General features: G+C 45.0%; 2 protein-coding genes across 9 annotated transcripts in view; one reads left to right on the top strand and one right to left on the bottom strand.

Annotated features, from left to right (window-relative positions):
- GSTCD (glutathione S-transferase C-terminal domain containing) overlaps positions 1–5964 on the bottom strand; it is a 196373-nt gene extending 190409 nt beyond the window's left edge. For 2 of the 6 annotated variants that reach the window (XM_073571817.1, XM_073571816.1), the window contains exon 1: positions 5595–5746. Coding sequence is in view for 3 of the 6 variants with exons in the window: in XM_073571816.1 (XP_073427917.1) it covers positions 5595–5619 (25 nt within the window). In the remaining 3 variants the exon portion in view is untranslated. The other 4 variants (XM_073571819.1, XM_073571814.1, XM_073571815.1 and 1 more) reach the window with 4 other exon arrangements.
- Positions 5824–25165, top strand: INTS12 (integrator complex subunit 12). Of its 3 annotated transcripts, none has more exons than XM_073571823.1 (7): positions 5824–5956; positions 8510–8675; positions 18265–18402; positions 18538–18725; positions 18892–19051; positions 20901–21056; positions 23634–25165. In XM_073571823.1, the coding sequence occupies exons 2-7, from the start codon at positions 8520–8522 to the stop codon at positions 24207–24209; spliced, it is 1374 nt and encodes a 457-aa protein (XP_073427924.1). In that variant the 5' UTR covers positions 5824–5956; positions 8510–8519; the 3' UTR covers positions 24210–25165. The 3 variants fall into 3 exon arrangements, with proteins under 3 accessions (XP_073427924.1, XP_073427922.1, XP_073427923.1); XM_073571821.1 differs by lacking the exon at positions 5824–5956 and adding an exon at positions 7075–7501; XM_073571822.1 differs by lacking the exon at positions 5824–5956 and adding an exon at positions 7550–7686.
- Positions 25166–26459: the final 1294 nt, after the last annotated feature.

The raw sequence follows: 26459 nt of genomic DNA, 5'->3' as shown, positions 1-26459 counted from the left end.
GCTGTTAACCCATTCCTGTAGCCCTGCTTTATCCAGTCACATTAATCCAACTCCAACCAGATAGACTCGTGCTCCAGGCTCTATATAATACCAGCAGCAAAGACTTTGCTACCACCTAAGGATATCTATTACCCTATCTGTATCTTTTGCAGTTTTCTACCAAAAGAAACCAAAAAACCTTCCTGATGAAGGTCCGTTGTTGGACCGAAAACGTTCATACGATACGAGTCTATTTTTGTCTGGAGAAAGAATATACTGCTTCTTCATTTTTGAGTGCCAAGTATTTTTGTACATATTTATGGGTTGGAAACCTTACTTGAGCACCGAACAACCTTCCTTTTACTCTGGAGTGCCGTGTTTTTTTTCCTACAAAATTTGGCACAGTCACACGTCTGGACCCCGAGAGCGTCATAGGCTATGCTGTGAGGCAAAATTTTAACCCCACGCGTTCCAATTCACCAAACAATTTTGCCCCTATCTACATAATGGGGAAAAAGTGTATGTATGTATTGGCATCCGCACCGTCGAAGCTACAGCCACAAAATTTTGCAAAGTCACACGCCGGTAATGCAACTCAATGGGGAAAAAAACGGATCCGCAAAACAAAATGGCGGATCAGTTTTTTTTGCAAAACGGCGGATTTTGACTGATGGTCACAAACGGAAGTGTGAAACAGGCCTTAAAAGATGAAAAATGAGCTGTGATTGGTTGCTATCAGCAACAGTTTTCTTTGTAGACAGTTGTGGTAACTCAGGCCTATTATTCTTATCATTTCTATGGTGTTATCGTCTATTAGATACACGGCTCAGCAGACAGTATCACACAGGATAGGATTAGATACATGACTCAGCAGACAGTATCACACAGGATAGGATTAGATACACAGTTCAGCAGACGGTATCACACAGGATAGGATTAGATACACGGCTCAGCAGACGGTATCACACAGGATAGGATTAGATACACGGCTCAGCAGTCAGTATCACACAGAATAGGATTAGATACACAGCTCAGCAGTCAGTATCACACAGGAGAGGATTAGATACACGGCTCAGCAGTCAGTATCCCACAGGATAGGATTAGATACACGGCTCAGCAGTCAGTATCACACAGAATAGGATTAGATACACAGCTCAGCAGTCAGTATCACACAGGAGAGGATTAGATACACGGCTCAGCAGTCAGTATCACACAGGAGAGGATTAGATACACGGCTCAGCAGTCAGTATCACACAGAATAGGATTAGATACACAGCTCAGCAGTCAGTATCACACAGGATAGGATTAGATACACGGCTGAGCAGTCAGTAACACACGATAGGATTAGATACACAGCTCAGCAGAAAGTATCACACAGGAGAGGATACTTGGGTAATCGTTTAGTTAATTTGTGTTGCAAATCTGTAGTGTTGAATATATGATGTGAAATGTTTTTATGTGCAATATAATCATTATAATTTGTTATAACTAACCACAGTTGGTTACTAGGCCCGGGCAACGCCGGGCTCTTCAGCTAGTTTATATATAGATTTATTTTTGAAATCTATGAAAATGATCATTTTGCAATTTTCCATATCATTAGCTATATGTAACAAAATAAACAAGCCCCCCTCCCCCCAGAAATCTTGAATTTTCACACTGATCAATAGGTTTAATATTAAGACTCATGCTTTTATAAGCAGCAGACTTTTCAGCAGTCTCATCATTACAGACAGGATTAGAATGATAGAGAGAGCCTTCATATACCGTATATAACCAAGGATCCACAGCTAATAGGCGATCTCACAACTCTCCGCCCAGATCAGGGTGTGCCTAGAATATACTTCAATACAAGTCAGTGAGTCAGCAGAATTCTACTCTGTTGGTGTGGCTGATGAAAAGTATAGACAGTTTATTTTACTCATTTATATAGCACCATTAATTCCACAGCACTTTACATAAATCAGCACTGTCCCCGATGGGGCTCACAATCTAAATTCACGATCAGTACGTCTTTGGAATGTGGGAGGAAACCGGAGTACCCGGAGCAAACCCACCAAACACGGGGAGAACGTACAAACTCCTGTTTGAGCATAATTTTGGGCATATTAATATTGGAAAGATTCTGGATTGCTTTTTGCTCAAAAGCCTCCTCCAGCACTTTGAGTAAGGACTACGCAAAAGCAAGTGGGGCTTCCATGCTGAACATGGGACAGCAGATATGGTCTTCGCAGAACTCCAGGAAAAGCGCCAGAAGCAGCGCAGCAAGCTTTTAGTGACACTTGTCGACTTGAACAAGGATTTCGACACAGTCAGCAGAGAAGGCCCGTGGAAAAGCATGGCAAAGTTTTCTGCCCAAGCATGTTCATCACAGTCGTCCAGCAACTCCACGTAGCTATAATGGTGAAGGTCCCGAATGATGGAGATAAATCGGAGGCCTTCCCAATTACAAATGGCATAAAACAAGGCTGTGTACTTGCCCCGACCCTGTTCAGTATGATATTTTCTGCCATTCTGAGAGACGCTTTTAGCAAGTGCGAAGACGGAATCCATGTCAGGTACAGGACTGACTGCAAACTATTCAACCCCAGATGCCTAAAGGTGTTACAAAGGTACTTGAGACTGTTATCAGTGACTTCTTATCAGTCAACATCAGCACAGAGCAGCAGATGCAGCATGAAATGGACCGTTTTTCACAAGCTTGTGACAACTTTGATCTCATTATCAATACTAGAAAAACTGAAGTTATGTACCAACCTGTTCCAGGAAAACCATATCAGCAGCCACGCATTATGGTGAAGGAGCAGGTCCTCAAAGCAGTTGACAACTTCACCTACCTAGGCAGCACACACTCCCGTATAGTGACCATAGACGCTGGGTCATTCTATGGTAACTTACGTTACATTCACAAGTCAAAAACCACATTCAGGAGATTGTGTAAGAACGTCTCGGAACAAAGGGAATCCAGCCTTACCAGCAAGCTCAAGGTCTACTATGCGGTGGTCCTTACCACACTTTTCTATGCCAGTGAGACCTGGACCGTCTACAGCCGGCATACCAAGCAGCTTGGTCACCTGAGCTTTCTCCACTATCAGATAGCAAAACAATATCACTGACATGGCAATCGTGGAACAAGTTGGGCTCTGCAACATCTACACTCTCCTGCCAAATGCCCAAGCCAGACGTAGAAAAAACATAGGAAAGAAATGAAACTAAGAGTAGAGTGATGCCTAGACCAAAAGGTGGGTGTCAACAGTATTACCTTTAGTCAATGAGATGTATATATGATAATGCCAGCACATATTCAGAGATAAGCTGAGCCAATTGTATTGCTGATGGTGTAATAAAGAGAGATCTGCCTTGATGCTCAATGTATCAGTGTGGCTCTTCAGTGCACGTATTTGGATTTTACAATTTAATTTGTATCAAGCACAATGTCTCATAACGTACCACATTACGCAGCGACAACAGATAATTGTCTAAGAAAGAGCCAGGCCCTTTGAAAGAAAGAGCCATGCCTGAAGAAAGAAAGGGCCATGCCTGTAGAAAGAAAGGGCCAGGCCCGTAGTAAGAAAGTCACAATCATTGCCCTGTGTATAGAAAGTGGCAGCTGTAGCTGTGCCCCTGGCCTTGACTGACAGTCTTGATTCTGAGCCTGCTGTTAGTCAGTTCCGGGGGGGGCACGGTTACAGCCGCACCTTTGTACACTATGCGGTGACTGAATTCGCATCAGCAACACCCCCCATGATCGGAAGCCAAACACTGCAGGGAGGAATAAAGTTAATTTCGCAGACGTCAAGTTCCAACTAAGACTCCCCAGCACTGCCTCACTACTGAGCGTGTCCATAAAGCCAAGATCCTTAGATCAGGAACAGAACAGACATTTATAAGACATTTTATAACTTTCCCAAATTCTTATGAAAACATTTACATCACATCCTGCACTGTACTACTCTACTCAATTTATTATATATTTTAGGAGTCAGAGTTGCTACATTTTATATCTCCAACAAAATGGACACCGACTCTGCAACTCCGACTCCACAGCCTTGCCCCCAGCAGCGGGGAGGAATTTCAGATGTGACAGACTCTTTTTAATGCAAAATTGTAGGAAAAGTGGAAGTAATGTTGCGCTGCCAACAGTACAACATGCGATAGGAGATCAAGAAAGTATAAATGTGGTGTTTATTTGTCAATGCGTTTCGCAGTCTACAAACGTCTTCATCAGGACAAACCACAATCTGACTATTGGCAGTGCGGCATTACATCTACTTTCCTACAATTTTGCATCTAAGGCCTGTTTCACACTTCCGTTTTTGTGTCCGCCAAACGGATCCGTTTCCGTTTTTTTGACGGAAACTGATGCAAACGGATCCGTTTTTTTCAAAACGGATCCGTTTTTTTGACGGATCCGCGGTAACCGCTAATGGAAGTCTATGGGACAAAAAAAACGGATCCTGAAAAAAAAGGCGGATCCGTTTTTTTACGGAAACCAACGGATTTTGACGGATTTGAAAAAACGGAAGTGTGAAACAGGCCTTACCTCTTCAGGAGGATCTGCAGTGGCCCCTTTTTCCCACAAGCTAACAAAGAAGTTGTGATGGTCACATCTCCATAAGGTGGTGATAACCTTTACTGTTTCCTATTATACTGGATAAGATCTTATTGCGCTTTTTATCTTTCCATCCTTCATTTACTCTTTTTAATGACAATTGTGCATCACTGGCCACTGTAAGTGCAGGATTTCTGCTGCAGGTGCACCGCATGGTCATACACTATGTAATCTAATAGCAGATGAAGTACTGCGGCTCCAGATTGACCATTAGATGGAACTTTCTGGCACAATCCACACTGCAGACAAGCGCTCCTCGTTCAGCACATAAGCAGACACGGGGGAAACTACTGCCTGCATCCTCATATTGCTCGTTAAGGCGGGGTGCCAACGATCCAGAAGTGGCAGCTCTATGGACGCAGTGCATGTATGCTGTGTCCAAAGAGCTGCCATCTACTGAACGCAGGTAACCCGCATGTGATCACGGAACCGTGTGAATTCACCGCATCCAATACATTCTATGGGTCAGATTTCTGTTGCATAGACTCTCCACAAGAAAAATTGACATGCTGCGGTCTGGAGAGATGCTCCGCATGTCCGTCTCCGCAGGCGTCGGTGGACGCATAGTGGACATGGGATTTCTTGAAATCCTCTCCATTAAGCTGTAACATCTGGTGGCAGGGGTCACACGCTGCACAAGTACGCAGTGACCAAACCCACAGTGATTACTAATCATGGCCATACCCTTAGGCTGTGTTCACACGTTGGGTTTTTGCTGCTTTTTTAATGCAAATTTTCACAGTGGTAACAAAGTATATGAGCTTTCAGAAACCTCATGCACGCACCTTGTTTTTTTTCCCCGTTTTGTCATAGAGATTTGTTTTTGCAAAATGCAGCATATTACTTCTATCAGTGTTTTGCATTTATTGAAAGGAATAAGTGCAAAAATCACAGCAAAAAATGCAGGGATCAGGTTTTGCTGCGTTTTTGGAGCAGAATCCCACACAGGAGGTGTATCGCAGACTGACCGAACAATACACACACTATGTATATACACACTGACCCTGTCTAGAGGAGAATGCTGTCATCTACCTGTTCTGGGAGCTGCAGCCTCACTACAGCCTATGCAGATGGGGCATCTGTACACATACATGTGCAAGACACTTCCGGCCCCGGCTGTGCAACCTTAGAACAAGTCCCCCTGCCTAGCGCAGTATCACTGGTCCCCTCCGTGTAGCGCTCCCACAGCAGCCAATAATTCCGCATCAATATCGCATCCATCCCGCACCACCTACCGGAATTGGCCTCCGGGAGAGGCACGAGCGGAACCTTTAGCTCCGGTTCGCGGAGCAGGGGGAGGACGCACCGTTGCTTCATACACCCGGAAGTAGCCAGTGAGCTGCCGAATACCGGGGGGGGGGTCAGGTAATGACTGAGTAGGGTGGCTGAGGCTGGGCTGCGGGGCAGTATAGGAGGTTGCACAGTTGCCCTGCGGGGCAGTATGGGAGGGGGGCACAGCTGTCCCGCGGGGCAGTATGGGAGGGGGGCACAGCTGTCCCGCGGGGCAGTATGGGAGGGGGGCACCGCTGTCCCGCGGGGCAGTATGGGAGGGGGGCACAGCTATCCCGCGGGGCAGTATGTGAGGGGGCACAGCTATCCCGCGGGGCAGTATGTGAGGGGGCACAGCTATCCCGCGGGGCAGTATGTGAGGGGGGCACAGCTGTCCCGCGGGGCAGTATGGGAGGGGGGCACAGCTATCCCGCGGGGCAGTATGTGAGGGGGCACAGCTATCCCGCGGGGCAGTATGTGAGGGGGGCACAGCTGTCCCCCGGGGCAGTATGGGAGGGGGGGGGGCACAGCTGTCCCGCGGGGCAGTATGTGAGGGGGGCACAGCTGTCCCCCGGGGGAGTATGGGAGGGGGGCACAGCTGTCCCGCGGGGCAGTATGGGAGGGGGGCACAGCTGTCCCGCGGGGAGTATGGGAGGGGGGCACAGCTATCCCGCGGGGCAGTATGGGAGGGGGGGGGCACAGCTGTCCCGTGGGGCAGTATGGGAGGGGGGGGGGGCACAGCTGTCCCCCGGGGGAGTATGGGAGGAGGGCACGGCTATCTCGCGGGGCAGTATGGGAGGGGGGCACAGCTATCCCGCGGGGCAGTATGGGAGGGGGGGGCACAGCTGTCCCGCGGGGCAGTATGGGAGGGGGGGGCACAGCTGTCCCGTGGGGCAGTATGGGAGGGGGGGGCACAGCTGTCCCGCGGGGCAGTATGGGAGGGGGGCACAGCTATCCCGCGGGGCAGTATGGGAGGGGGGGGCACAGCTGTCCCGTGGGTCAGTATGGGAGGGGGGGGGCACAGCTGTCCCGTGGGTCAGTATGGGAGGGGGGGGCACAGCTGTCCCCCGGGGGAGTATGGGAGGAGGGCACGGTTATCTCGCGGGGCAGTATGGGAGGGGGGAACGGCTGTCCCCCGGGGGAGTATGGGAGGGGGCATAGCTGTTCCGTGGGGCAGTATGGGAGTGGGGCACAGCTGTCCCCTGGGGGAGTATGGGAGGGGGCACAGCTGTCCCGTGGGGCAATATGGGAGAGTGCACAGCTGTCCCGCGGGGCAGTATATGAGGGGGTACAGCTGTCCTGTGTGGCCTCCAGGCGAGCAGAGCCTTCTGCAGCTCTTCTCACCCAGCTCCCTGTGTCACGGTGGAGCAGTAATGTTCTTACTTATGGATTCTGTGCTCCATCACTTACTGGCAGTTGTAGTTAGTGATTGACCAGTGTCACAGATTTTGTATTTGTGGATTTTCCCTTTGAATTATTCTCTATAAATCTATAGTACAGTAGTGGGACTTACAGTAACCCATATACACAGGGTGGAGGCGCTGTCATGGTATGCCACAACAAATGGGTGCCACCAGGACAAGTGGCCCATAGGAGACCCCATGGATATATGTATATAGGCTGGTTCATAGGAAACCGAGGGTGAGCGGGGGAGGACCATGGCTTCTTGTTCTGTGCGCAATCCGAATTCTGCTGCAGATTTATATTAGGGTCTGTGCCCACGATCAGGAATTGTTGTGGGTCCAACCCACAGCGGCCAGATGTTACAGAATAGTGGATGAGATTTCTAGAAATCCCATGCCCACAGACGGCTGCTGCTCACCGAAGTATGTCTATTTAGCTTGCGGTGATGCTAGTGTCTGCAAGAGAAATTTCACCAATAAACTGTGTTGAATGCGATGAATCTGTGCGGTTCAGTGAGCACATGTGGATTCACGTTTGTTCATTAGACAGCAGCGTTTTTGGATGCAGCGGACATGCTCTGTGTCCAAAGTGCTGCTAGTTCCGGATCGTGTGCACCTGGCGGTGTCAGATCTGCAGCACCGCTCGCGTTATCTGCATGTTTTTTTCCCACAGTGCGCACATGAACATTGTCATTTTACTCACAAACTGATCCTTAAATTTCTGCTCATCCCCGGTCCATCTACCCTACTAGGACATATAGCTGACATGGCATACTACACCTTCCCTACAGCAGCCACTACTAATATGCCTGGCTGGTCCTGGCTTCCCGTGGCACAATAAGCTATTTGGTGGGATCTGGGATTATAATTAGACAAACCGGGACACTTGCTAGGACTACATTTTGTTTGGATCCTCAGATTCTGACCAAAACGCCAGACAAAATAGTGAAGAGGTTTTGTGCTATTTTGTCCATTAAAAAAAATGGCTTTCATTAAATTTGTTCTTTACTTCTATGTGTCAATATGGGAAGCAGAGGATGAGGCTGTAAGTTTATCATCCATGTCCATGACTTGTCTCTATGATATCACTGCATCAGCAGAAATCACTTAGAGGGAATTGTGGACTAAATGCCCCCATGGTTGTGCCAGGGCTAAAGTTATCTAAAGAGACTTGTTCTGGAAATGTGTTCTATTTCTATAAATATTGAATAGCATTGTGACATGAAGATTTTTCTATTGTCCTTAGGGGTCAAAACATGGCGGCAGTGATGAACACAGAGTTGGATCCAGTTTTTTTGAAAGCACTTGGTTTTCTCCATTCTAAGAGCAAAGATTCTGCGGAGAGACTGAAGGCATTATTGGATGAATCTCTGTGTAAAAGCATTGACATTGGGTATCGACTTCCGCTAAAGGTTTGACAGAAGCACACAAATAACTTTTTACAAAAGGGGATTTTTACAATGTGCAAATACTGTATGTAATATCATATGGTATTCTGGTGTTTGTAAAGAAGGCAAATGGCATCTGTCAGCCTTACAATCAGTAATGACTTATTGTATGTAAGTTCCCCTTAGTAGTTGGGCACATCGTGTGACGTTTGAGGAGAAACCTTCAATAATTATGTAGTGCCAACATATTCCACAGCGCTTTACAATTACACAGGGACATGTACAGACAATAAAAACAATACAAAGCAACACATAATTGATAAGTTTCAAACCCGCTTAAAATGTGGGGAGCTAGGTATTAATCAGATTGTCTGGGTTAGTGCATTCCAGAATACTGGTGCAGCATGAGAGGTCTTTCTGCGGCTACTGAGGAGGGGGCCTGGAATAAGGGCCCCGTTACACATAACGATGTCCCAGTGATTCCACAAACGATCCGACATGGATGGGATCGCTGGGACATCGTTAGGCTGATCGCTTGTGAGCTGTCACTTAGACAGCCCCTCCAGCGATCAGGACCAGCGAGCAAGCTGGTTTCCAATGTAAACAGTGGGTATCTAAGAGCCGCGTGGCTCTTGGATACCCACTGTTTACCCTGGAAACCCGCGTGCACGCAGGTTTCCAAGGTAAACAGCGGGTAACTAAGAGCCGCACGGTGTTGTGAGTTCATTCTCTGGTTCACCAGTTGTGAGTTCCCCTTCCAGACTCCCTCTGGTGGTGACAGGAGGTGGTGGGGCTGGTTTGATCGGTTGAGGTCTGCCACCTGAGAATGAGGATGACAATTGGACCTCAGGATTCTCAGATTGGATTTAAGACAGCCGACGCCCTATTCAGTTGCTGGTGATTCCTTCTGGCTTGTCAGCTCTTGGTTTTCAGTTCTGTTCCAGTCATCTAAAGCTAAGTTTTTCTGCTAATGTTCACACTTGATTTTGTTGGGTCTTTTCAGTTTTTTGTGTGGTCAGCCAGCCCCGGCTGGGGGCTGTGCTGAATTTCCACTCTTATTTATCAGTATTTTGCCAATTGGCTTTTTGTCCCTTACTAGTTCGGTCTCTTTTTGCTCTGTCTCAGAATATTTCAGAGTACTGATATAGTGGGAGAAGTCTAGTGACTTCAGGGTTAATTTTGCTATCAGAAGTGTTGGACATGATTTTTGTAGGGTTTTTTGCAGGTTGCAGACAGTGTCTTTCCTTTCCTGTCTAGTTAGTTTGGGCCCCATCATTTGCTCAGCCTATTTTCCTGCCTGTGTTTGTGCCTTCATCTTGTTTCACCGTCAATACATGTGTGGGGGCTATCTATTCCTTTGGGGTCTGCTCTGGGGCAGTTAGTTTTCCCTTTTCTTGCTTTAGGCTTATTTAGTCCTCCGGCCATGATGATGCATCTAGGAACATCGTAGGCATGCTCCACGGCTACTGCTAGTTGTTGTGGTAAGATCAGTGATCTGCAATCTGCATAGTTACCAACCTCTCTGGTTTTCCGTGACTTAGCTTGTTTTGCTTTTTTCTCCTCGGTGACCCATTCATAACAGAATCACCAGCCATACCGCAGATTCTAGGGTACTCAAAAGCAGGGAAAAGTTGTTAAAAAAAAAAAAAGTGTCAAAATTTATTTTTTTATATATTCTTTCCTCTTTTTTTCTCTGGGGCCGTAGGAGGATTTTTTTTTTCTTTTTCCTAATGGAGATTAAGCAATTGTCTGATCGTGTGGAGCAGCTGGCTGCTGAAGTGCAGGGAATTTCCACCTACCTCATTCAGTTACATGCTGCTGAACCTAAGATCCCCACTCCTGATTTGTTTTCTGGGGATCGGTCTAAATTTCTGAATTTTAAGAATAATTGTAAATTATTTCTGGCCTTGAAGCCTAGTTCATCGGGGAGCTCTGTGCAGCAGGTTAAAATTGTCATCTCCTTGCTGCGTGGCGATCCCCAGGATTGGGCTTTTTCTCTGACTCCTGAAAATCCTATTCTGACTAATGTGGATGCATTTTTTCAAGCCTTGGGGTTGTTGTATGATGAACCTAATGCTGTTGATCAAGCTGAGAGAACCCTGTTGGCATTATACCAGGGTCAGGATTCTGCAGAGTTATACTGTCAAAAATTCAGAAAGTGGGCGGTCCTTACTACATGGAATGATAGTGCTTTGGCAGCTCTCTTTTGGAAGGGTTTATCAGAGACCGTAAAAGATGTTATGGTGGGATTTCCTGTTCCCTCTGGTCTGGATGATGCTATGTCATTAGCCATTCAAGTTGATCGGCGTTTACGTGAACATAAAACTACACGGGAGGCGCTGCCACCTTTTGAACAAACGTCTGAACCTATGCAATGTGATGGGGTTTTGTCTAGGGCGCAACGTCAGGAGTTTAGAAGGCGTAATAAGCTGTGTTTTTTTTCTGTGGAGACGTCTCTCATATTATTTCTGTCTGCCCAAAACGAGAGAAACGTTTTGCACACACATTTGCTGTGGGCAGGGTACAACCTAAGTTTCTTTTGGCAATTACTCTGATCTGCTCCTTATCCACATTTTCCACGAATGCTTTTGTGGATTCAGGAGCAGCGTTGGATTTGGACTTTGCTAAACGTTGTGGTTTTTCCATGACGCCTCTGCAGACGCCTATTCCTTTGAGGGGTATTGATGCTACTCCTTTGGCGGAGAATAAACCTCAGTTTTGGACCCAGGTGACAATGCGAGTTGCCCCAGACTACCAAGAAAATTGTAAATTTTTGTTGCTGCATAATTTGCATGATACTATTGTTCTGGGTTTTCCTTGGTTGCAAACTCATAATCCAGTTTTGAATTGGAAATCTGGGTCTGTGGTGAGTTGGGGTTGTCAGTGTGTTCTTAGGGACGCTCCTGTTTTCTCCATCTCTCCTCAGTCTCATGATGATCCTGATTATCTAGCCGATTTTTCTGATGTATTTAGTGAGAGCAAGTCTGCGTCTTTGCCTCCTCATAGGAGTTATGACTGTGCAATTGAGTTGATGCCTGGGTGTAAATTTCCCAAGGGTCGGCTTTTCAACCTATCAGTACCCGAACATGATGCTATGCGATCCTATATTAAGGAGTCATTGGAGAAGGGTCATATTAGACCATCCTCGTCACCTTTCGGTGCTGGGGTTTTTTTTTTTGTGACCAAGAAAGATGGTTCATTAAGACCGTGTATTGATTATCGTTTCCTTAACAAGATGACGGTTAAATATTAGTACCCATTACCTCTGATGTCTGATTTATTCTCCAGAGTTAAGAGTGCCTGCTGGTTTACTAAGCTTGACCTCAGGGTGGCGTATAATCTTATTCGCATCAAGCACGGGGATGAATGGAAGACGGCGTTTAATACTTCGGAGGGACATTTTGAGTACCTGGTGATGCCTTTTGGGCTCACTAATGCCCCTTCTGTCTTACAGTCCTTTATGAGTGATATTTTCCGTGACTTTGTGGATCAGTTTTTGATCATCTATCTGGATGATATTTTGATCTTTTCTAGTGATTGGGATTCTCATGTGGAACACGTCCGGACTGTGTTCCGGATTTTGAGGGAGAATTCCCTGTTTGTTAAGGGATCGAATTGCCTCTTTGGTGTACAGAGGATTTCATTTTTGGGATTTATCTTATCTCCATCGACTATTGAAATGGACCCGGCCAAAGTACAGGCCATTTATGATTGGGTTCAGCCTACTTCTTTGAAGGCCCTCCAGAAGTTTTTGGGTTTTGCTAATTTCTATCGTAAATTTATAGGTAATTTTTCTGGTATTGTCAAACCACTGACTGATCTGACCAAGAAGGGCGCTGATGTGCTGAATTGGTCTCCTGAGGCTATCTCAGCATTTCAGGAGCTTAAGCAGAGATTTACTTTAGCTCCAGTTTTCCGGCAACCTGATGTCTCACTTCCATTTCAGGTGGAGGTAGATGCTTCTGAGATTGGTGCAGGAGCTGTTTTGTCCCAAAAAGACCCTGTGACTTCTAAGATGAATCCCTGTGCCTTCTTTTCTCGAAAGTTCTCCCCATCTGAACGCAACTATGCCGTGGGGAATCAGAAATTGTTGGCTATGAAGTGGGCATTTGAGGAGTGGAGACATTGGTTGGAGGGAGCTAGACATCAAGTTGTGGTCCTCACCGATCACAAGAATTTGATTTATCTGGAGTCGGCCAAACGCTTGAATCCTAGACAGGCTAGATGGGCCTTGTTTTTCACGCGTTTTAATTTTGTGGTCTCTTTTCTTCCGGGCACTAAGAATGTTAAGGCAGACGCCCTTTCTAGGAGTTTCTTTGCTGATTCTCTTAGTGTGACCGAGCCTACTACCATCCTAGGTGAGGGGGTAGTTCTTTCTGCCATTTTGCCCGATTTGAGACGCGCCCTGGAGGAATTTCAGGAGGATAAACCTGAGCGTTGCCCTATGGGAAAATTGTATGTTCCTGACCAGTGGAGAAAGAGAGTGATGTCTGAAATTCATTGCTCCGCATTGGCTGGTCATCCAGGTATTTTTGGTACCAGAGATTTGGTGAGTCGGTCCTTTTGGTGGCCTGCCTTATCTCGTGACGTCAGGAATTTTGTACAGTCCTGTGGGACTTGTTCTCGGTCTAAACCCTCTCGGGGGTCTAGTGGGTTGCTGATGCCCTTGCCAGTGCCCAAGAGGCCATGGACCCATATCTCAATGGATCTTATTTCTGATCTTCCTGTCTCTCAGAGAATGACTGTTATCTGGGTGACTTGTGGTAGATTTTCGAAGATGGTCCATCTTGTACCACTCCCAAAGTTGCCATCTTCCGCTGAGTTGGTGCCCTTGTTTTTACAACAGGTGGTTCGGTTACATGGGATTCCTGAGAACATTGTGTCCGACAGAGGAGTCCAGTTTGTTTCCAGATTCTGGAAAGCCTTTTGTTCCAATCTGGGAATTCAGTTATCCTTCTCCTCCGCGTTTCATCCCCAGACCAATGGACAGACTGAGAGAACAAACCAGACCTTGGAGTCTTATTTGAGATGTTTTATATCTGCTGATCAGGATGATTGGGTCTCATTCTTGCCCTTGGCCGAATTCACACTGAACAATAGAGCTAGTTCTGCCACTTTGATGTCACCCTTTTTCTGTAATTTTTGGTTTCATCCTCAATTCTCTTCAGGGCAAGTGGAATCTTCGTCCTGCCCAGGTGTGGACACTGTGGTTAAGAGAATGCAGCAGATATGGGACCAAGTGGTGGATAAGTTGTCACTCTCTCAGGAAAAGGCCCAGCGATTTTCCAACCGGCATAGGACCATTGGTCCCCGGTTTAAAGTGGGTAATATGGTTTGGCTGTCATCTAAGAATATTCCTATGAAGGTTGCATCTCCTAAATTTAAGCCAAGATTTATTGGTCCTGATAAGATTTTGGAAATTCTTAATCCTGTTTCGTTTCGATTGGCTCTCCCAGGTACGTTCAAGATCCATAACGTATTTCACAAATCTCTGTTGAAGAGGTTTGTTGAGCCAGTGGTTCCTATTGCAGCACCTCCTGACCCTGTGTTGGTTGAAGGCAATGTGGAATATGAGGTAGAGAAAATATTGGATTCTCATTTGGTTAGACAGAGACTCCAGTATTTGGTCAAATGGAAGTGATATGGTCAGGAGGATAATTCTTGGGTCTCTGCCTCCGATATTCATGCCAATAGATTGGTTCGTGCTTTTCACCGGGCCCATCCTGATCGGCCTGGTGGCATGGATGAGGGTTCGGTGACCCCTCCTCAAGGGGGGGGGTACTGTTGTGAGTTCATTCTCTGGTTCACCAGCTGTGAGTTCCCCTTCCAGACTCCCTCTGGTGGTGACAGGAGGTGGTGGGGCTGGTTTGATCGGTGGAGGTCTGCCACCTGAGAATGAGGATGACGATTGGACCTCAGGATTCTCAGATTGGATTTAAGACAGCCGACGCCCTATTCAGTTGCTGGTGATTCCTTCTGGTTTCAGCTCTGTTCCAGTCATCTAAAGCTAAGTTTTTCTGCTAATGTTCACACTTGATTTTGTTGGTCTTTTCAGTTTTTTGTGTGGTCAGCCAGCCCCGGCTGGGGGCTGTGCTGAATTTCCACTCTTATTTATCAGTATTTTGCCAATTGGCTTTTTGTCCCTTACTAGTTCGGTCTCTTTTTGCTCTGTCTCAGAATATTTCAGAGTACTGATATAGTGGGAGAAGTCTAGTGACTTCAGGGTTAATTTTGCTTTCAGTGTTGGACATGATTTTTGTAGGGTTTTTTGCAGGTTGCAGACAGTGTCTTTCCTTTCCTTTCCTGTCTAGTTAGTTTGGGCCCCATCATTTGCTCAGCCTATTTTCCTGCCTGTGTTTGTGCCTTCATTTTGTTTCACCGTCAATACATGTGTGGGGGCTATCTGTTCCTTTGGGGTCTGCTCTGGGGCAGTTAGTTTTCCCTTTTCTTGCTTTAGGCTTATTTAGTCCTCCGGCCGTGACGAGGCGTCTAGGAACATCGTAGGCACGCTCCACGGCTACTGCTAGTTGTTGTGGTAAGATCAGGGATCTGCATAGTTACCAACCTCTCTGGTTTTCTGTGACTTAGCTTGTTTTGCTTTTTTCTCCTCAGTGACCCATTCATAACAACACGGCTCTTAGATACCCGCTGTTTACATTGGAAACAAGCATCGCTGATTGCTGGTCTCTTGCTGCCACACACAGCGATGCGTGCTGGCCAACGGGAGACCAGCGATTAAGAAAAGGCCCAGGACGATGGAGCACGATCACCGATACCCGGCAGGGGGGCCGGTCGCTGATCCATGTCACACACAGCGATATCGCTGGGGCGTCACAAAATCAGCGATGTCGCTGGCGATATCGCTGTGTGTGACGGTGCCTTAAAGGGAATCTGTCACCCATATTTAGTGATATCATGTAAAGATATCAGCCAATTGTGCGTCCCATAAGGATTCTATTAGGGCTTTTGACTCCCCCGACCCCGCACCTTTGAGGCATAAATACCTTTTTTATCTTGCTGGGGATGTATGCAAATCGCCGCGGTCCGGTCCGATGGGCGTGGCTTACTCGCCTTCTCCCCTCCTCCTCCTCGGCTTGCTGCATGTAATCTTCATCTGTGAATATCACAGATAACGTTGGTTTCCGCGCTTGCGCATTGTAAAGCCTCCGGCGCCTGCGCAATATGCTATTCCCAACTGTGGGCGAATCATATAATCGCTACTGCGCATGCGCTGGTATTTTCCAGCGCGGTCTATGCCCCGGAAGTCTTCACATGCAGGACACATTTCCGGGGCATAGACCGCGCTGGAAAATACCGGCACATGCGCAGTAGCGATTTATGTGCGTCGCCCACAGTTGAGCAAAGCATACTGCGCAGGCGCCGGAGGCTTTACAATGCACAAGCGCGGAAACCAACGTTTATCTGTGATATTCACAGATGAAGATTACATGAAGCAGGCCGAGGGGAGGGGGGGAGGCGACTAAGCCACGCCCATCGTATCGGACCACGGCGATTTGCATACATCCCCAACAAGATAAAAAAGGTATTTATGCCTCAAAGGTGCGGGGTCGGGGGAGTCAAAAGCCCTAATAGAATCCTTATGGGACGCACAATTGGGTGATATCTTTACATGATATCACTAAATATGGGTGACAGATTCCCTTTAAGTCTTCTGGTGTTACTGTTTGGGAAGTATGTGGTGGAGTGGTGCTGTGACTGCTAGGAAAGTGCGGCTATGGGCAGTGCTGAATACTTGCAAAGGCGGGGGATAGAGAAGAGGGATTGTAAAATCCAGGACCAAATAAAAAAAAATCTTCATTAGGTAAAATTCAAATTATTCTTCCATTAAAAATCCCATCGAAAAACGGGGGGTATATTTGAACATAGCACGTTTCAGACTAGCGATAGTCGAATAAGGACCCCTGTTTTTCTATGGCTTTTTTAATGGAGTAACCTCTTTAACACTAGAACTACCGAATGTTTCATAATACCTATAACTACCATTAGGGGTCATTTTGACCCCCATTCAAAAGTACTGACTCTGGAGTAAAAATAACTTTTTTGTTGCCAACAAATTAAAGAACATTTATTTTAACTTAGTAGGAACAGTGTTAAGATCAAGTACAGCACGCATTTTCCTTTTACATGGTCATAGCATGCGGTGTCCAACAGTTAACACAAACAGTACTTTCTTCCACTTTCCCAGTGCATTTTCCACAAACTGGTTAGTTACAGCTTGCGCAAGTTTTAGTTGTTTTGTTTTCGTTGCATCTTCCAACTCCACATTTTCAACGCTTGCGGATTTCTTGTTCTTTTGCTTGTGGTTCAGACATTGCGGATGATGGGCCACTTCTTCTGACTCATTTTCAGATAAATTCTGAAGACATTTCAGAATTTCATCACTTGTCAGACCCCTCTGCTTACTCATGCTTCAAATATACGTCGCAAAAAGGGACTTGTAAGATCGCAGAAGTAATAAAACGACACTGTACAAATATGCAGAGTTGTAGCTTCAACTGTAATGTTTGCTACTGAAATGCAGACAGAAATCGCTACAAGAGACATGGATCAAACATGTTCAGACAAGTTTAGACAAAACAAAATGCTGAATCATCCCTGATATGCAAAGATACAATTACACTCTACAACTAGGGAGAAGCACTGTGATTTTCTGTACTCTGTAATATTAGGTGACTTGCCTACTACTACTTTTATGTATGGGGTCAAATTGACCCCTTCAGTACTTATAGGTATGAATTGTAAAATCTGGGCCCCTGAAAAAGTTACAATTCATTTTTGTGTCTAAAATACACACTACCATGAATAAATAAAAGTCTCAAAAAGTCAGAACTCATTTGTTAAAATTTTAGAAATTATAGGAAAAAGAAATAGCAAAAGGGTCAAAATGACCCCTCCGGTAGTTCTAGTGTTAATAAATTTGAGTTTTACCTACTGAAAATTTTTCTATTCGGTGCTGGATTTTACAATCCCTATTCCTCATCCCCCACTTTGGCATGTGCTACATATCAAGGCGTGCTGATCTGGAGGATTCCATGCACCGACTTCATAGTGATATTGTTGGCATTGTAGCGGTAAGCTGATAATCTTCCTTTCCTCACAAGTGCTGAATACTGGTGAAGTGAGCATACATGAGTTCTGTGAAAATGGGAGTATTGGCTATGACTACTGGGGAGCAGGGCAGGAGTAAGTCCTCTTCTCAGGTAGTTTGTGTGGGTTGCTGCTATGACTACCAGGGAAGTTTAGAGCTGGGGTGCGGTGCATACTGGGGAAGTGCTTGCTATGACTTCTGGGACACTGTATGGGGTTCATACTGCTTGCAGGATGGTTGATGAGGGCATATTTGCTCACTTTGTCTGTTTTGGGGGAATCACATTCACATAAGACCAGGCTCATTGATGGTTTGACTGCATGGATTTCATAAAAAATGGAGGCGCTTACTGCTTGTTCCTAACAGTGTTAAGTCACTTTACTACTTTTTTTTTTTTTTACAAGAAGAATATACAAGCTTTCTAAAAGTACCATAAAAAATTATGGAGTTGTAGCTGTGAATCACAGATGACCCTTGACTAGAACAACGTCTCTCTTGTTGTAGGATGCGGAGCAGTCTAAAGTGACGCTGCCTAAACCTAAGTCAGATGTGAAGACTAGCAGCAGTTCTGCAAGCAGCATCCTGAAATCACTGCCAATAGAGAAGGTGAAGAAAGAGGCAGAGAAGAGGTCTGCAGAGAAGGTAGGTCCAGGGAATGGATTCAAATGTATTCTATCTAACTTGCTCTTGTAGTTCTGGTTATCTCTTTGTGAAGTGAGATTCTAGTACGTTGGCAGTGCTGCCGTACTATAGTTCACTTTGTGTTTGTCATGATAGATGAAGGCAGATATAGGTGACCCTATTGATTTACCGAAGAAGCCGCGCTTGGAAAAACCAGAGGCGCGCTCCTCACCAATCACTGTGCCGAATAGTAAGGACATACCAATGACTGATCTCTCCAACTTTGATGAAACTAATGCAGATGACTTTGCCATGGAGATGGGTTTAGCCTGCGTAGTCTGCCGGTAAGTGATTGAAATCTAATGATTTGTAAAATGAAGATATTGCTTCTGCCACCACTCCTATTCACAGGCACATGTTGAATTAAATGAAATGCAATCTTGCACGCTTTTAATAGCGACTAAAAAAATTGAATTTCTATTTGACTCCCATATGCTTCAATAATTCCAGACAGATGACCGTTTTCTCTGGTAATCAGCTGGTAGAATGTCAGGAATGCCATAATCTCTACCATCAAGATTGTCACAAACCTCAAGTCACAGATAAGGATGTGAATGATCCCCGTCTGGTCTGGTATTGTGCACGCTGTACTAGACAGATGAAAAGAATGGTAAGGTCCTTGAATGTAGGAATATGATGCTAAAATGATGATTGTGGACTGTGAAACTGTCGGATTCTATCATATTTGCCAACTCTATGTGACTGCAGACTTCTGAATCCTTAGTGCTTGCTGCACGCTTTCAGGATTATCCAGTATTGCCGGCGAGAGGGATTGGTCACATAACCACATATTTGCAGTCATATGGCTGACCACTCTCACCGACAATACCGGATAATGGAGTGAGGTCATTCCCTCTAGTTGGACACGCCAACTGGCTGGCCGCATCACTAGATGGGACGCGGCCTCGGCTCCATACAATTGTATGAAGTGAGGCCACGCCCACTGGTCGGGGGTATGTATAACTCATACATACCCTCCAGTCCTGGGTCTGGAACGGGCGAATCCCCGCAGTGCACAGTGCGAGCGCTGGGGGGATTCATGAGTCTGCAGTCACACAGAGTGACTACAGATATATCGGTTTTGACTTGACAACCCCTTTAACTCCACTATTAGAGATTATTTTTCATCCCAATCTTTTTTGTGCACTCCTAACTTAATTGCTTTTAATGTGAGGATGGGAACTTCTTTTTACAAATGGCACATCTACAGCCCGTAGATTTACCTCTCGTTTTTGGTGTAGAATCCTTGTCCCCTTGAAAGAAAAGGAAGAAGGCGGTGATAACCATATCCTACTCCCAATAATGAGGCACCCACCCCAGGATTACCTACTGGGCCTGGGTTCACTCTGGGCTCAGCAGATGCAGAGCTAAGAGAAGATGCACCCTCCATGGGTTTATTGGATCGGTCCTACCTTAGGGTGTCTTCTTGTCAGGGTACCTTATATAGAAATGTTTGTGACCCAGTGCAGTAGTCATCCTTTGGATGTGACTTCTCCCCTCCCTGAAGAATTCCCACTGATTCCAAACTGCAGGAGGCCTCCGTGAAGGTCATTGGTGTCCTCCTTGCTGCGCCAGTTAACTATTCCTTCTGCCCTGAGGGCCGGAAAACACTGTTCGTTCCACGATGGAATGCAACCGGAAGTTACATCAATTGAAGGGGACTGGTGTCCTGCGTCCCTTCCGAAACATGGTCACTGCAAGGCAGCGTGGAAGGGAAGGAGGACAGACGCTGGAGAGCTCCGGGTGGACCCCAGTCCACCTCCGATCAGCATTGCCTGGAGCCGCAGGAGAACAGAGGGGTCCTGATTGATTTCTCAGTCACCCCACCTTCAACTAAAACCAGTAACATGTAAATGAATAAACTACTAGTGTGGTATCGCAGCAATTGTCATTTCATGGTTCTGGAACATTTTACCAAACATGGAATGCAGTAAAAACAAAACCCAAAAACAATAATAATAATAATAATAATAATAATAATCTTTATTTTTATATAGCGCTAACATATTCCGCAGCGCTTTACAGTTTTGCACACATTTTCATCACTGTCCCCGATGGGGCTCACAATCTAAATTCCCTATCAGTATGTCTTTGGAGTGGCCGAATTCTATTTTTTTGTTTTTTTACCATTTTACACCATTTGGAATTTTCTTCTAATTTTTCAGTAGATTCTATTGTAAAGTGAATGATGATATTATATCAATCTTCGACTCATCCCACAAGAAAAACAAACTTAAAAAAAGCCCTCATACTGGTATGTCTCCTAAAAAAATGCATGGCTATTAGAAGAAGAGCAGGAAAAATGAAATGACAAAAATGATAAATGGCTATTGACGGGAAGGGGGTTAAGATGGAAATACTCCAGTGCAGGCTCTTGTGCATATGTTTTTGACTACATACTATTTAAGCTGTTCTGTGTTACTGATTTCTTTGATTTTGTTTAATTATTGTTCTTGTAGGCACAGAAAAATCAGAAGCCATCTCAGAAGCCTTCCCCATCAGCCGTTTCTGCAACAATGCTGGTAGTAAAGGACACCTCCATCATCAAACCTGAAATGAAACCCAAAACTGATTCCGCTAACACATTCTTAGCATTCAAAAGGACAGAAGTGAAGGTATTGACTTATTTTACCTGTCCTATAGCATATAGGACGGTCTACCCCAGAGGGAATGGGCACCAGCCCTGCGGCCCCTTGAAGGTTCTACCCTGCCCAGTCTTGTGCTTAAGATTAGTCCAGGTCCTGGCAGCTAAACAGAGTATGCTCCTACCTAATCCTTGGTATAGTTAATGTAATGGCATATTCTTGCAATATGTCATCACTTTCTGTAATGGAATATTTCTTTAAGGGTACGTGCACACTGTCAGGAATTGGCAGAGCTTTGGACGCAGAGCTTGTTCGCAGCGTCCAAAGCGCTGCCGGCTATTAAACGCAGATGATTCCGTGTTCACTGAACCGTGCGTACTCACCGCATCCAATACATTGTAAGGGTGAAATTTATCTTGCGGAGATTCACACATCCGCAAGATAAACTGACAAGCTGCGGTCTGGAAAGACGCACGCTTCATGTCCGTCTCTGCAGGTGAGCCGCGGGCGTCTCTGGACACATAGTGGGCATGGGATTTCTTGAAATCCATCCACTATACTGTAACATTTTGATGCTGAAGAAGTATGCAGTAACCAACACGCAGCATTTACTGATCGTGTGCACATACCCTAAAATGACAGCAATACTTTTCTGAACCACATAAAAATGAAAACTTGCTGATTCCTTGCTGTTCAGCCACAAACCACCTTGACCATTGAGTACTACACTAGTTTTTTTATTAACCCGCACTGATTCTCATGTTTGTATGCTTGGGCATGTCTATGGAAAAAATCTGAACATAAAATTTGGTGTACTCGCAAAGAAATCAGCATGTTACAGATTAACACGCGCCGTAGATCAGTTTACGCAGTATGTAAACTGAAAAAAGCAGAGGGCATGAGATTTCTATAAATGCCATCCACTTTGCTTGAACTGTCCACTCTGTGTTTTCTGTGCAGCGAAAATACTCTGTTTAAAAAACTCACCATGGTAACATAACATAAATCAGACATGAGTGTTGTGTCTTCAGTGAGCACAGTACAACCAACCAGTCCACCTCTGCAAAGTCCATACCACGGAACTAAATTAAGTGCACACTTTTACCAGTTTAACTATTTACATGCACCACTTTGATCTACTGTCTCATGGTAGGAGCACTTTGAAATGGTTTGGTTAATCTCTCCTGGTATTGCCTTTTTTCTAAGTGCGCACTTTTATCACTCGCTTAAAGGGAATCTGTCAGCAGGTTTTTGCTATATAAGTTGGAGACAGCATGGTGTAAAGGGCCTGTCACACTAAGCGATATCGCTAGCAATATTGCTATAACGTCACAGGTTTTTGTGACGTTATAGCGATATTGCTAGCGATATCGCTATGTCTGATACTTACCTCCGACCGCTCCCCCCGCTGGTTATCGCTGATCGCGCGAGAACGTCCTGGACCGTTTCTCATCGTCAGCTTCCTGCTGGGCTTCCTGTGGCGCCAAGGAGCGATGCGTGGACGCGGGCGGGAGGACATCAGGATCGCCTCGTCTGACAGGTAAGTAGCGACCCCCGTCCCCAGCGATGTCGCTGGTGAGATCTGCCTGTGTGGCAGCTCACTAGCGACCACTTAGCGATGCACCAGCGATCCTGACCGCGTCATATCACTGGTCGGGATCGCTGGTGCATCGCTAAGTGTGACAGTACCTTAAGGCTTAAAACAGAGGCCTCTCTTATCAAGCTCCTGGTTTTGTTTGCTTGCAGTGATTGTTTTCGCACCAGGAGCTTATCATTGCTGTGATACATCAGCACCTGCATGCTAGTTGGACACGCACGCCCCCTCCTGTGATAGGCACCTCACTGTCTATAGACATTGTATATACAGAGCCTGCTGCTTCTTCAGCTCTGCTTCTTTCTAAATGTAAAAACTCTTGATTGTGTAAGAATGGCTGCCCCAAGTGATCTAAGTGATACATGGTTGGATTCAGCTGCTCTTTGCCTACGGCATGCTGGTCTCAGATGAGGGGGCAAAAACCTGCTGACAGATTCCCTTTAATAAAGACATAGCTTCTATTTGAATATTGTCCATGCCTCCATGCCGCAGTATTTTTAGTCCTAGCTCTATTTCTGAGAAGAAAAGATTACTGCAGGCTACCATCATCAGCATTGTATGTTTCCATGATGCAGCTGAAGGTGTGGCCCATGCACAGCCCATATCTTTTCAGCTGCTGATAATCTAGTTCCATACACAAGTTGCGAGAGGATCAGTGCCATCTGGCAGGCAATATTTAGTTAAGACAAGATAACAGTGGAGAAAGGTAGACATTGTGTACTGAGTAAACCATTTTTATTTTCTTTGTCAATATTTTTCTGCGTCACCCACAGCATGGCCTTATCTAAATCATAGGTGGACACATATGTTCATTGCTAAGAGAATATGAGGAGATTTGGATGTATGAACGTGTATCTGGATATATCAATACTGGAATCCTCTATTTTGTTTGCTAGATACTTTGTTCCTCTGGAGACTGATTAAATGGTTTATGCATTTTATGTGTGTATATTGCTATTTGCTGCAATCTCATTAATTATAACCCACCATTTAATTTCTACTTTATATCACAGGCATCAGTGGCAGCCTCTGGCAATTCCTCTAATTCTGGAACATCGTCCTCTGCTGCAAGTGGTCTTTCAGGGTGGGCAGCATTTGGAGCAAAAACTGCTTCGGCTGCAATTGCATCCTCCAAACTAGGGAACGCAGCACAGGCTGCTGGAGGAAAACCTCCTAGTCTGTCTGCAGGTCAAAAGCCCATGGGATCAGGTAGCTTGACAGCCATAAAGACAGGATCTACCTCTAAGCCAGGATCTGGGAGCAGCAGTACAAATTCTGTTCCATTAAAACCATTGCCGCCTCTAATACTGGGAAAAACAGGCCTCAGCCGTACTATGAGCAGCGAGAATGTCAGCAAAACAGGCCTGCCAAGTCCAAGCGTAAGTTCTGGGAGTAGCATCAGCAGTCAGATGATCAGCAGTAATGGAGGAGGCAGCTCTGCAGGAAGCAGTGGAAGCTCCAGTAGTAAAGCTACTGCAGATCAACAGTCTGGAGCCAAAGGTCCGACGTCTCAAGAATCTCAGTTAAATGCCATGAAGAGACTTCAAATGGTTAAAAAGAAAGCTGCTCAGAAAAAAATGAAAAAATGAAAATTTGGGGAAAAAAAAGTAAAATTTTAGAAATGTAATTACTTGGCGTTCACCTTGTATTTGGAGTAGTGGACTTAATAAGTAATGGAAAGATTATCTGTGGTATTACCCAAATTTATTACGTGAATTTCATTGTATGCTTTTACGGATCTTAAGCGTTCTCCCCCCAAAATGCCATTTATCTCAGTAAATGTAAAAACAACACAAACTAAATTATCACTTTTTTAAAAGTTTATTCAAAGCTATTATCTATCTGTCCTTCTCTGACCTATCCGCACGCGATCACCTGTGCTGTGGATAGCTGATAACTTATAATGCTTGAAATAAGCTTTTAAATTTGGCTTTGACATCGCCTGTGCTTTCTCTCTAAAAATGGTAACTTCTCATGAAGCAGTTTCCGTTTGAAAACATGGTTTTTGATCACCTTACAAAAACTGTGTGCATATACCCTTAAAGTCTGTGCTGTCAGGATTCTACCAATGCCGGCGATGAGGCCGGGCAATCACATGACTGGAAATTTGTGATATGCATACTTCCGGCCACAATCCAACTACGTGTTCATCCTTGTTCAATTCACTTGTATTGAGCAAGGCCACAAACGTCTAGTTGGACCGTGTCCGAGAGTATGCACATGGCATGTTTGCGGCCACATGACCGCCCAATCCTGGACCCGAAGAATCCTGACAGCGTGCGCTATACACACTGAGGATTCACAGTGACTGCAGACTTTTGTGCCAAGCTTGGACAACCTCTTTTAGTGACATGTACTTTCCTATTCATTCACTTTCTGTGTTTGATCTAGTAAATATTGTTGATTAAAGGAGACCTGCAGGAAGAACACTTCTAAAAGATCGTTTAGTTAACAATGTGATACCATTTTTTTTTTTTTAATTTAAAGGCTATGGTCATTTTAGGCATCTTTTTAAATTGTTTTGATAAATCTCCTACCCTTTTAATGCTGTAGAGTATGTGTTATTTCTTTACGTAGTTGACTGTTCTGCTGAATCTAAAATAGATCTAACCTCATGGAAACAGTAGGTTGTGCATGGTACACCAGAAAGAGGAGAGGGAGGCTTTTCGATAGGGCAGATCACACAGAGTATGTAACAGAGCATTGCACATACAGCAGTGATGAGTAAATTGCAAAGGCTGGTTTATTAGAGGAGAACACTCATGGCAGGGAGGCGGGTTAGTCCAATGACTTACTCTCTTCCTGTGTTTGTCGGCACATTATAGAGATCTTCAAAAATATCATGCTTTTTCTACATCAAAGATCAGTAGTTTTTAAAAACTTTTATTTGGAAAATGATTGAAATCAAAGCTTAAGACTTCACTTCTGTGTGTATGTGGGGGACAGCAATAGATTTTGGTTAGTTGACCTCAAAGTTTACGTGACAACCAGACACCGTGACAGAAATCAGAACAGGAAATTCCATCAAAATCTCAAATTTTGAGTATATAATCATTAGATCTCCCTTATAAAGGGAAAAAAAAATAAAAATATATATATATATATATATATATATATATATATATGCACAGTACAGACCAAAAGTTTGGACACACCTTCTCATTCAAAGAGTTTTCTTTATTTTCATGACTATGAAAATTGTAGATTCACTCTGAAGGCATCAAAACTATGAATTAACACATGTGGAATTATATAATTAACAAAAAAGTGTGAAACAACTGAAAATACGGTATGTCTTATATTCTAGGTTCTTCAAAGTAGCCACCTTTTGCTTTGATTACTGCTTTGCACACTCTTGGCATTCTATTGATGAGCTTCAAGAGGTAGTCACCGGAAATGGTTTTCACTTCACAGGTGTGCCCTGTCAGGTTTAATAAGTGGGATTTCTTGCCTTAAAAATGGGGTTGGGACCATCAGTTGTGTTGTGCAGAAGTCTGGTGGATCCACAGCTGATAGTCCTACTGAATAGACTGTTAGCTGCTCTTTTCTTGCTATAATACAAATTCTAAGTAAAGAAAAACGAGTGGCCATCGTTACTTTAAGAAATGAAGGTCAGTCAATCCGAAAAATTGGGAAAACTTTGAAAGTGTCCCCAAGTGCAGTGGCAAAAACCATCAAGCGCTACAAAGAAACTGGCTCACATGAAGACCGCCCCAGGAAAGGAAGACCAAGAGTCACCTCTGCAGCGGAGGATAAGTTCATCCGAGTCACCAGCCTCAGAAATCACAGGTTAACAGCAGCTCAGATTAGAGACCATGTCAATGCCACACAGAGTTCTA

The sequence above is a fragment of the Dendrobates tinctorius genome, unplaced genomic scaffold, assembly GCF_039654945.1.
Source record: "Dendrobates tinctorius isolate UK_male_01 unplaced genomic scaffold, ASM3965494v1 ptg000030l, whole genome shotgun sequence".
Taxonomy (NCBI): domain Eukaryota; kingdom Metazoa; phylum Chordata; class Amphibia; order Anura; family Dendrobatidae; genus Dendrobates; species Dendrobates tinctorius.
This window is presented reverse-complemented; position numbering and strand designations above follow the sequence as displayed.